The 12,429-nt window shown below is 43.1% G+C and overlaps 1 protein-coding gene across 1 annotated transcript; it reads right to left on the bottom strand.

Annotated features, from left to right (window-relative positions):
• Window positions 1-1,936: 1,936 nt before the first annotated feature.
• Window positions 1,937-12,049, bottom strand: lmo4b (LIM domain only 4b). Its single transcript, XM_028404704.1, has 5 exons — window positions 11,606-12,049; window positions 9,993-10,233; window positions 5,793-5,889; window positions 5,034-5,189; window positions 1,937-2,855 (listed from the first exon to the last, which is right to left on the bottom strand). The coding sequence occupies exons 2-5, from the start codon at window positions 10,226-10,228 to the stop codon at window positions 2,847-2,849; spliced, it is 498 nt and encodes a 165-aa protein (XP_028260505.1). The 5' UTR covers window positions 10,229-10,233; window positions 11,606-12,049; the 3' UTR covers window positions 1,937-2,846.
• Window positions 12,050-12,429: the final 380 nt, after the last annotated feature.

Below are 12,429 nucleotides of genomic sequence, written 5' to 3' on the forward strand. Positions count from 1 at the left end.
ATTTGCAGGTGACGGCATGTCCTGCTTCTCTCCGGCTGTCATCACCTCAGACACACCAACCGTGGACGGCAACATTTCATAATTCTGACTTAAATTAAATGTAACAGTTAAGCTAAAGGAGGATGATGGCTTTGAGCATTAACGCTGGCTACATTTTAATGATGTTTACATACATAGCCTTAGCACCCCCCCACCCACCCAAAAAAAAAATATCCAGTTTTAAGTGGTTCATAGGACCTCCAGCCAAAGCTCCATTTTAATGTCACGTGAAAAACTGGAATTATCCCTCGAGATTGTTTCATGTTTTTATAAATCTATTGCTTTTGTACGCTAGCAATAAGAATAAGGGAGTGTGTATATCCAGGCTTTAATCTGCATGTGTCGTCCAAACTCCAAAGAGCCTGGTTATCATTGGGATCAGATGTAAAATCAGTTACAGCCTCATCTAAAAATACTGTCAGAGTACAGAGGACTCTTGTCCCAGCATGATTTCACAGTTAAGCATTACTAAGCTGCCAGAAATGTAACCAGTGGAAAACACAGAAATATGCATTGTAGTCAGGCCATTGTGCATTTACTCATAAAAGTGGAGATACTATCTGTTAATTATGAAACCGTCGTTATGAGATCTGCACCCAGTTATTACCATGTCCACGAGAAAAGGTGAGATGGTTATCAGTCAGTGTTACACCTGACAAGACTAGAGCGATGGCCTGATAACATGTAATGAACAGAGGTTTGATCGTCAGCATTAAGTGGTCCATATCCTGCTGCAGTACATGCACGCACCAAGCTACGCTTTTAGCATGTAGCTGTTAACGAACTTACAAGTGTAGCCCAATTAGCAATCAGCAGTTTTTTTTAGTGTACTGACACCTACTGCTGGTATGAGACTTCAAAAAGACTTTTGTCCTTTGTCCTAAAACACATGAGCCTGCTCCATGTGATCCAAACAGAACCTGCTCACTCTTGCCTGTCTTACATTAAAGTAGGTGCAGTTTCCAACCTAAACACTCATCATAGCTACGTTACCCACTTACACAACACTGGAATGTCACTGTTGTCCCAGCAACAAACACAATCTGTACCCAATTGAGTTGAAAACCTTGTGTTGGCTGTACTCTTCTGTGAGGTGTGTGGGTATGTTTCTTCATGTTTTGTGCTGTAGTAAAAATTAGAATCTTGTCTTTAGTACTGAGACTGAAGCAGCGAAATGGCATTCAGCCAACGTGTCCGAGCGTCTGCCTGGTAGAGTGCACTCACGGTCTCATTGATAGACTCCTGGAGTCACCATTGTTTAGGACAATACTACAGGAATGGGTTAGGCTGAGAACATTGAAAAAACATTGAAATTTCAATTTAAAACACAAGAGCCCATTTCCTCTGCTATTGGAGCCGATTTTTGCATCAAAGTCTCATCCTGTGCAGAGGCTGCATTGTTTCGGCGGCGGGGCTCACAGGGGGCTGAGGACTGCGCAGATAAGCACATCAGCCATTACCGGGTCCCTCCTTCAGACCTATTAGGTGTTGCAAGGACTTCAAACACCAATTTGTTCTGCAAATAGCCCATTCAATTTGTGCCTGCCAAAGACAGACACCTCTCTCTCTCTCTCTGCAGTAATTGAATCTTCAAAGGGACATTTTCCTCTATTTCTGTCAGGTATTAGAGTGATGAATAGCAAACGGTCATCTGAACAGAAAGAGAGGATACATGTTTATCCATTTTCAGTTAGACGCTCATCATGCGCCTTGATGATTGCGAGGCTGGGGATTGAATAGCGGCTCTGCAGGGTCCTCAAAAGAGTGGTACGACAGACAAGTCGTGCACCGGTATCAGACACTTGACAACGATATTACAATATCCATAAAACCCAGTTAGCTGATTATACCTGCGAGTTATGATTCTAGGTTTGCAATGAAATTAAGGAGGCTTTTAAATCTTCAATATTTTTATTAATTAAATACACCATACTGGAGCAAATGTCTTGGAAAATATCACAAATAAATTTCTCTTTCATTCAGCATTTATATGTTGGTGATGATCTTTACATTGCTGACTATGAGCATGTTTCTTCAGCTTGCCATGGGTTTCAAAGGGAAGAGCTGAGTGCAGAGGGGTCAGATGTATTGTAGCCACGCCTGGACAACGACATTTACATGCATACTGTACATACATGGTAGTTTTACAAATACACCAAAGAGAGTGTTCATGATTTGTTTTCCACAAAATGCCACAGATTTTTTTTCAAAACCCCATCTTTTTATATATATTTATATATACCACCGAAAAGAAAAAGAAAAAACACATTCCCCTTTTGACAACACTTAAAATATAGAAAGTGGAAACACCATGTTGCTGGGAAATGAGGATAGAAAAGGAAGAGAGGAAAAATTAAAAGGTCCCGGTTTTCCCCCCAAAATGTCTTTAAACAAATGTGCAGAGTTGAAAAGCCTGCATCTCTTAAACCTCATTAGTCTTTTTTCTCTTTCTTTTGTTTCAGTCACAACATCCTCTCAGCGTGTTATTTAATTTTCTCTTCCTGAAGAGTCCCCTTGTTGTTTAATCCCAAGGTCACAGAGTCCTCAGCGTCTCAATTCAGGTGCAGTAAGTGCAAGTATCCACCCATATTTGGGGAAAAGCCAAGGTTTGAAGGCTGGGTGTGTATGGGTTGCAGAAATAAAAAGTCAGTTCACTGGTTAGATGTGTAGAGGGTTCCTTTAGGACAGAAGGGCCTGGGAGCACAGCTAAAAAAAGGGCTGGGGTGTTGCTGATCCACGCTGTCTCGGGTGACAATGAGTAAGGGCTAAAATGAAGGCACACATCCTGCTTCCTGCGCGTCTCCCACCTAACACACCTGAACAGTGAAAAATAAAAACATTTTAGAGCCTTCATTAAGAGCATCCCCCCCTCACAAAATGTCATAAATGTTTCACCCCCAGATAAATCAACTTTCCACCAGCTCTGGTCTTTAATTTATTGATCAGCCAGGCTTTGAAAACCATCTGGTGTCCCATTTACTTTGCATTAACTTAAAAGTGCATTCATGAAGCGGCTCTCTTTGGTATAATTAGAACAGCGCTCCAACATAACTGCAGGAGGTGTTCAGTTCTGTGAAACGGAGAAATGCAGGGGTGGAAAGACAATTATCTGTCTGGGTTCTACCAGAATTGTAACTTTTTTCATCTTTCTTGTTTTTTTTTTCCTTCTTCTTTATGATTCCGAGGGGTGATTTACTTTTCCCTTCATCCCTCAAATCACTAGGAGGGCTTCAGTCTATTAGTAATTGCAAACTCCTACTTGGGGGCTAATTAAAGTGACTGACGCTGGGAGGGTCTCACTCCCCTGGGTCAAAGCAGCTCTGTATGAGAGAGGTAATTTGTCTGTTCTGAACAAAGAGATTAGGAAGACGCTGGGAAGAAAGCTTAATAAATGAGCATCAAATATCCTATGCCATGATCGTGAACAACACCAATTATGTCACAGCAAAATCGCACATAATCAAAACAATGGTCAGCAGATAACCCTGTGACTGCTTCATTTTCTCCTCTGCTAACCAGCCCATGCTTCTACATTCAGCCTGATACATTGGGGGGGTATATTGATCTGGAGGCTGTTATCCTGCTGTACGTCTGTGCTGTTCGAGGCCGTCCACATTCAGTTTCAGCAAAGGATATGTGTTGTGTGTTGAAGTACTTGTGCATTATTTCATTGGTGCAGATAACCAAAGCACCCAGAGACTGTTCCCGCTGAGCGGTGCGTCTCTGTTTATTTAATAATTCTCTCTCTGCTATAATTAAAGCACCAGGGCCAATATTCAGATTGCATTTTAGCATCAATAATTCAGCAGTTTTCACTACAATTGATGTTAGTGCATAAATAAACAATGAGGCCTCATATTTACTACACCAGCCATGCTACAAGAGACACTGGGGGTGGGAGTAAGTACTTAAACAGACATTTAAAATTAAGCTAGATAATGCAGTGGCTTTCAATTTAAATGTGAGGAGCTCTAAGAGCTCCTAGAGCTGATTTGTAAAAGTGACAAGCCCTTAAAAGGCCTGTGACGTAGAGGGAGGGGGGGGGGGCTTAATGGAGTTCTACCTCTCCTCTACTCACAGAAGCACTCAAGGTGAAATGCATGCTCCCAACAATATAATTCCTCTTTCAGTCAGACTCTGACACACTCCAAGCGCCTCCCATATCTCTGTGTGCTGTGTGTGCAGACAAGGTATCAATAAAGCCGCTTGTTGTGAGGCAAAAATGATTAGATCTCCTGCGGGCAGAATGAAGCTATCCTGAAGAATGAAGTTATCCTTCGTATATGATTAGGCCTTCTGTTTTGCTTTCACTGGAGGCATCAAGATCAAATCAGGGAAAGCCATGATGACAGCTTTCATGATATACTAGCGGCTGCAGCTTGCTGTCTGTGTTCAGCCCTGGGGCCTCCTGGATACAGAGTTTTGGCCTTGGAGTGATAACTTAGCCCAGGTGATCCCAGTCTTGTTGATAGAGTAGTCAAATTCTGTTTTAAACCCTCTGCATTAATGGCAACACGTGTCATTTTTCAGCACAAATGGAAGTCTGGCTCGGGACGACAAAATACATTTTCCATGTCTCCAAGTCAAATATGTGTCTGCTTGTAACAAACCGAGTGCTGCACAAAAAACATCATTTTTACATGTTTTGTGCTGACGGTTAATACAGATTTTCTGAGCGCGTGTCCTCCAACAAGAATGATGAAAAAATCCATTGGCTGTCTAAAAAAAATTCATCTCTGCTCCGTTAGATTAAATATCTGCTTCAAGCCTTGCAGTGAAGTCAGACCACAGACATCAATATAAACAGAGTGAAAAATGTTGGCGTGAAAATTACAGATGTTTTTCTTTTCCTGCTAATGACTCCAGCTGACTGATGACAAGCTTTTACAGCTTTGTCCTGTGCTTCGACCAGTCTTCTGCTCCACCTTTAACACTCTGAAACACAACCACAGAGAATGCGGCAGCACTCTCCACCGTCACAGTGGTCATCTTACCTTCTGGTCGGGCAGTAGCGGGTTCGTCTGCAGTGAACTCAAATGGCCGTTGATGAGTGCTGTGGGTCTGTCGTGTTCGCAGAACAGGCTGCCATTGATGTAGTGGAACCGGTCCCCCGGGACAAGCCGGTTCCGGCAGGTGGAACATGTGAAACACTGTTGGTCAGAGTGAGAACCGATCACAACCAGGCCTGCAGATGCGAGCCAGCATCAAGGCCTATTATGTAATAATGGAGCAAGCCAGTGAACAGATATACTTATGTCTGCATGACTGTCTGTCTAGTGGTCAACTAAAGAAGGTCGAACTAACAGTTAACAGCAACATGAGGCTTTCTTTACGATCACATTATGTGGATGACATCACACTTACATAAAGGTTATTCATCAGAACTTGCTTCTTTAGCTGGTAAGATTTTCAATGAATGAATTCAATGAAAAAGAACACCTATGATGGGGTGAGCATTGAAAATGCTCGACCTTCACTATGTATTGTTTTGTTTTGTTTGTATCACTAGCTGCTTATAAGACCTATATAACTCTATATACACACTGTATTGTGCTTACAAAGGGTTTCAAAGACATCTTGAGCCAATAGACTATTATATATAATATATAATAAATATTTTATTAAATCCATTCAATACTAGATTGTTTATGTCTGTAAGAGTGGCCTACATAAATAGTCAGGGAAATCAAATCAAAGGCTTTGAGCATTTGTAATGCATTGTTATTTTAAAGCTCCATAAACGTGCATTTTACCTTGAGATGGTACACGTTGCCCTGTGCCCTCATCACCAGTTCGCTGGCTGGAATTGACTGACCACAAGCGCTGCAAGCTCCACTGTTTCCAAATAATCTGAGAAAACAGGGGACAAGAAGAAGAAAGAGAAGTGTTACTATGGAACAGCTGCATGCATCTGCATAGATGTAGCCTTGTGTAATGGCCTGTGGCATCCACACTTTTGTCTGCCGAGCATGTGACTGAATGAAAACTGCATTCAGTGATAAGTTCGCTTTTCCCCCAGCTCCATTTCGAACTTGAAGGGAAAACATACAGGAAAAGAAATAGAAAATCATCACAGTATCAACAGGAAAAATGAATCCTCTGCCACTCTCCACAAGCACGAGCCACTGAAACTGCATATTACTTTTGCTGCACATTTTTTGCAACCTAATAATAACCTGGAACATAAGCAATCAGGACGTAAGAGGATTTGATTGTACATCCAGGCGGAGACATAGTGCTTTTGCCATTAGGACTCCTGTGAATGCTCTGTCAGTGCCGTGTTTCCATTAGAAACCCGTAGCTACTCGGGTTGATATATAATGTGCATGGGTTAACCTTTTCAATCATGGTGTCAACACTTTAGATTTGCTTCTGCTCATCTCTTTCGTCCCTAACCTTCTCTCTCTCTCTCCCTCCCTCTGCCTCTTGATAATGAAATGCTTGCTCCAGCTTCCCTTCTATCTTCCTTCTGAGTCCACAATTTAGATTACTTCATCTCGGTGAGCAGCAAACTGAATGAAATTTCGATTTGAGCAGAAAGTAATTTACTGGGATCTGGACCCATTTGTCATCATATCTCACCGGGTGTTTGCTCTATCACTGCACTTTTCCTAAGCAATCAAATAAGACCACGGCATCTGACATGCTCCGGAGAGAAGGGAAGAGAGAGAGAGGGACTGAAAAAAGGAAGGGATAGGGGGAGTGGTTAACACTGGTGTGTGTGCATCAGATAAAGTTGTTTGGCTTAAAAAAATTAACAAGAAAAAGAAACAAATTCCCTTTTTCCCACCCAGACATTCTTAGAGACAATTATATGGAAAGTATTTAACAAATTCACAGAACAAGAGAGTAAATACCTCTACCATCTTAAGCATAACCTGAGCAGTTGTTAGATATACTGACAAACAAGCAAGAGCTCTTTGCAAAGGGACACAGAAATGTCTTTCAATAAGACGGCCTAGGCAGAAGCAAATTTTGTCTTGGCATCATTTGGAAAGGCTCCATCAAAACTCAATTTCAGAAACTAATTAACTGGAGACTGTCGTCACAACACTGCCAATTGCCAGCCCTCTCTGGGACAAACATGATAGTGGAAATGAACATATATGCCTTGCTTTAAGACACTTGTGCTCACGTGACGTGTTTGGAGACGCAAACCCGCACTTTTCCCATGTTCTCCATGTTTAGGTTGAAATTGGTGAAACAAAGGTTGCAGGAAACTGCCTTTTTATATTTCACTCATATAGGGGGGGTTAATTATTTTACCAGGGGGTAGCTCTTGATAGTATTTGATTTAAGGAGCCGAAGCCTTTAGGTGCTCAATTAAGTTGCTGTATCGGTTTGAACTTGGGCTCTAATGGCCTCTTCTGCCAGTGAACTATGGTGCCAAGGTGAAGTCGACACCCCAGGTCAGTATAATTAAGGCCAAGGGACTCTTTTAATTGCAATGACACATCTGGTTTCTGCTTTTTGCCTCTTAAAAAACAAATCCGTTAGTACGTTTCTGGGGGATGGTTTTATCTTGATTTATCTGCTGTCTTGCCCCCGTGGATCTGTCTTTGATTATATTAAATAACAAACAAAAACACACATTTGGAGCTGTCTGTTGTCTATATAGGCAATGACTATTGGATTTCATTTCAGCACTGACTGCTGGGTGAAATATAGCATGGCTTGCTGCTAGGCTGTCTGGTAAATGCAGACCTCATTCACCGAGGCCTTTGAGTAGGGTAAAATTACCCCACAACAATGATTTCTGCAACACAGTCCATTAAAAATGCCTCTCTACATCAGCAGCCAAAGCACCTTAAAAGCACTAGGCCATATTGATACTGAAGCAGAGCTTTGCATAATGGCAAGAGCTGCATTAGAGAAAAGGGTGGAGGGGCCGGGGATGGGGCGGGGTGGGTAGATTGGAAGGATGAGGGAGGGTTCGCGTGGATCTGTGTTGTGTATGTGCATGTGTTTTGGGAAGAGGGGGATGGGGAGGTGTGTGTGTGTGTGTGTGCGTGCAAGGGTGGAGGTTGGGTGGTGGTTGCGGTGGGGGATCAGCCAAATTACACTTGGTTAATTCAGAGTAACAGATCTGGCCCCAAGTGAATTGAAGGCCTTGAATTAATTCTGTTATGACAAATCAAGATAAACGTTTCCCCTAAATTGCATGCGATTTAATTAATTTCTGAGATCCCGTTTTTTCCTGGCCTAATAGTTCACATTCTCTTGTGCTGTCATAGTGCTTGAGTGGGCAGACTTCAAAGTGATATTAAATAACCAACTATTAGATTTACCTCACACGTTCTATTGGAAAAGTGCCATTTAATTACCTAGGCTTATTCAATTAAGGGGACAGCATTCTCCCTGAATCCAGCAGCCACAAGTAAATTAATTCTCCCTCTACTAGCAGCCCACAGAAATAATATCACCTCCAGCTTAAAACAACATGATCCCCACAGCAAATGCAACTTGGGCTTTAAGTTGAAGCTTCTGGTGACAGCTCAGAGAAAGCCACGCTGTGATGTTTGTATATTGCTCCTATTTGATTGATAGAGGATGGGTATCATGCCAGGCCAGGGCTACATCCCACTTCATTTGACTCAATCAGATGAGCGTTTTCATATCAGCTGTATTCAGATTCAAGCTACAGCTTGAACTGCGTGTTTCATGGCCTGTTTATAAGTCACTTACAAAAAATGAGTCTGCCCCTTTAAGATGAAGGAGGGAAAAACAGCAGCAAATGGCCTTCACAATAATCCCTCTTCTCTATCTGTCTTTCTCTCTTGCTCTCTCTCAAAAGCCAATTTGGTTAATTAAATGTTTTGTTTGCAGTGTGGCTCTCATTCATTTCGGACACGTCATTGGGAGCGGATACAAGCCAGGGACCAGATCTCATTAGATAAAACCCATCAGGACTAAAGGAAATGGAGGGGGACTATAATTAAAGCATTTAATTGTGTAGACTCACTGTCAGATGTTTTTTCCCCCGCTCCTATCGTTATCTCTACAGAGATCTCATGGTTCCATAATATGCATTGTAGCTCTTCCACCAAGCATGCTCTCATTACAAGTGGAAAGGTGTATCCACATTTTCCCCCTTCCAATTTTAATTACGTTTTGCTCCCATTATGAATGAAGTACCCCATTGACTTCCCTATCCTTTTTATGAGGAGGGTGTGAGAGCACAGAGGCTCACTTTAGATTCTGAATTATCCATGCAGATGTGATAGCAGAGTTGTATAAAGATTTTTTTTAGAGTATGAATGCAAAACAATGTGGAATCTAAGACATTTTACTTGCAAAGACGAAAAACATTCCAAATGGCTAATTGATAGCTTAAAATAAATACCATTCTCGCGCCCCAGAGTGAGTCAAGAAAGCATCTGAACTTTCAGTGCTTGTCCGATGGCTCGTCTCATCACATCAGACGGCTCTACATTAGTGAGTGTCATCAACAGGCTGTGGTTGGGTGTCTGGCAGACCTACTAGAATATTTAAAAAGGCTCTCTTTGCTAATTAAATGGTACCTTTCTGTTACATAAAAATAAAGTCAGACAGTCTACGCCTCGCATGGAGCTACTGGAAGCTCTATTCTGTCATTCCTTTGACCATGAAGCAGGACAGACAGACCGCTGACCTGCAGAGCAAGTCTTTTTGGCTTTGTGCTCTAACAACACGGTGCCATGCTGGGCGTCTTTCAGGGCAAGTTAGGCCAGGGGTGTTTTACTGGTGATGGTTCTACAATTTAAGACAGGTGTTCTACCAAGTTTGTCGATCAATGCATGGCAAGCAATATCACTGCCTAATATAATCCCTGAATGGCTACAAGAAAAAAATGTGCAGTTTATGAGAAAGATATAAAAATGAATGATCTAAGTTTTGGAAGAGCAATCACCTCGGATAATCTGTCATCATAACGGTTATTGTTATCCGCCGACTTTGTGAGGTCTTTGTCTTACCTGATATAGTCATTTCTACAGAGGATCATGCCGCTTTTTGTGTAGCACGATGTGCCGATTTCGCCCAGCTGGGCCTGGCAGCAGGAGCACTTGAGGCATCGGCTGTGCCAGTAGCTGTCCATGGTGTAAAGGAGGAAACGGTCTGCGATTTTGCCCCCACAGCCTGCACATCGCTTCCAGGACAGAGAGCCTGTGCCCACCGGTGGTGGCTGGCTGCTGCCTCCAGGATTCACCATTGTACCTAAAAAACAAAAACAAAAAAGTGCATACACAGAGGGAAGGATGTCAGATTACGCATGTACCAGTTTTACAGGTTTAGCATGGTTTGTATACGATGTCCTGTTGAATTAACATGGTCGTGTAAACCATACACAGCACAAGTATCATAATTAATTAGCAAATTAAAAAAAATCCACCTTCAACATTGCACCAATACACAATAGCTGATCTCATTATGTGAAGAGTCCTGAGTCCTGTTGAGCTACAAGACAGCTACGAGTCATTTAGTAAATTAATCTTGATCTCTGTCTCATCTCCACGCTGTGGCTTCGATGGACCTCATGATGAATGTCTGTTAACACTGATAACACTGGAGGGCCAAAGAAACAATTACACAGCACAGGTCTTTGGTGAGCTGTCCTGAGAATTTCTAAATAGCACTAAACTTCCCTGCACAATTCTTCACTCTACTGCAGTCTGAATAGCTGCGTGGAGGTTGTGGTTACTGCAAAACACAAAGGAGTGTGTATGAATCGGATGGAGCAGAACGGACATGTGAAACCGTCTGACATGCTGGTTCTGTGTTTACCAACACTTGATGCTTGCCAGGCCTTTGACCCGAGTGATGAATATGATGCATCCCACTATAAACCGATGTTTACAGCACAGCCCTGATACACCACAGAGCTGCTGTAATGATGTTAAGTGCTCTAATCTAATGAAATGCAGGCATTTGTTTCACCCACAAAATTAATGTGGGCTCTTTCAACTGTAATCCTCTCCAATTTGGTCAGGCAGACTTGCCTGGATAAAGCCAAATCTTTGTTGAAAGGCAGGTAGGCTAATTAGAGCCGGGAAGAGGGGGGGGGTACACAGAGAAAAGCATTCAGTAAGCCCATTAGCGATGGCTCTTAGGGACAAACCACAGCGTACCTTAGTGCTGATTAAATCTAAAAGGAGATGAATCAAAAAGCCGACCTGAAAGTGACTCCCTGGATAAACAAGCCGGGCCATCGTCAAGTTTCATTCAGAGAGGAGTTTTCTTTTTTCCGCTGAGGGATGGAGGGGACAGGAGGGGAAGGGGAGGGGGGTGGCTTTTAACTTAAATGGGCTAACTCAAGTAATTACACGGCCAGGCAATTTGGGCGCAGAGACCAAGTCATGGAAAAACCAGAGAGACAGGGAGGGGGGACGTATCAGGCAGACATGTGCTAAAAGCTCCTGCTGCTGTTTAATGAGAACAGCAGAAATGTAGCTCCAAAAAAAAAACGTAAATGCGTTAAAAGCGACAAGGAGACGAGGACTAGTGTCGGCTCCAGCTAGTATAAAGCATCATGTTTGCTGACAGTCATAACACAATAAATGCAAAACAGCTGTGATACCAACACACTCACCTCGTCGGTCTCTTTTCAGTGTAATGGTTGTAAAGTTGCTGTGCTGCAGACTCAAACAGTCCCACAAAAGTACGCACTACCGCGCGCGGCCGGCCTCCAGCTCCGCGCGACTGCGAAACCCCTCCGCGAGGACTCGAGCTCGGCTGTGTCACGGCGGCAACAAGCGGAGCGGCGAGCAAATGGAGTTATCAGATAGTATTTCCACTGGATGCTTCCCGTTTCACTGGCGCCGCTTTACTGCTCTGTTTTTCGCCGGAACAAAAGGAGTCCATTGCAAGACGTAATGACAGGTCTGCGCGTGCCGTAATTTCCTCAAAAATGAGAAGTGCGTGCTGTGGCAACAAGAGAAGGACGAAATAAGCAGGCGGGCGGAGAGGCTGTAATTGACCGTCCTCTGCTTCTGCTCTCTCTCTGGGTCCCGTTAGCTGCTTGTTCTACATGTGTCGCTGACAGGAAGAAACCTCCAGTAAAAAAACCCCCTTAGCCGCGTGACGAAGGTGCCGCTGTAGCCAATCAGCGCGCAGTCCATTTAGGAGGAATAACAATCCCAGCCAATCAGAGTGAGGACAGACTGACTTGGACACGCAGACAGAGAGGGATGGAGACGGAGGTGAGACGGACCGGAGCGGAGACGCGGTGCATGATGTTTACACACACAAACCCATAAAAAGGCCCGACGTCTCTGCGCGTCCTGTTTAATCAGCTGCACTGTTTAATATTTATAAATATATATGCACCATCTTATTTACTCTAATCACTACAGTAAAATCATCTGCCACAAAATATACATTCTGAACATTAGAGGGGACAATTCAGCACAGGCA

This window comes from Parambassis ranga, chromosome 4 (assembly GCF_900634625.1).
Source record: "Parambassis ranga chromosome 4, fParRan2.1, whole genome shotgun sequence".
Lineage (NCBI taxonomy): Eukaryota > Metazoa > Chordata > Actinopteri > Ambassidae > Parambassis > Parambassis ranga.

What these genes read in the sequence shown, in the direction of transcription:
- lmo4b (XM_028404704.1), bottom strand. Translation starts at nt 10,228, where the DNA reads ATGGTGAATCCTGGAGGCAGCAGCCAGCCACCACCGGTGGGCACAGGC. An exon ending in TGTAGAAATGACTATATCAG is followed by an intron (nt 5,890 to 9,992) that starts GTAAGACAAAGA and finishes CTGTTTTCTCAG; the next exon opens with ATTATTTGGAAACAGTGGAG. An exon ending in GCAACGTGTACCATCTCAAG is followed by an intron (nt 5,190 to 5,792) that starts GTAAAATGCACG and finishes TCTGACCAACAG; the next exon opens with TGTTTCACATGTTCCACCTG.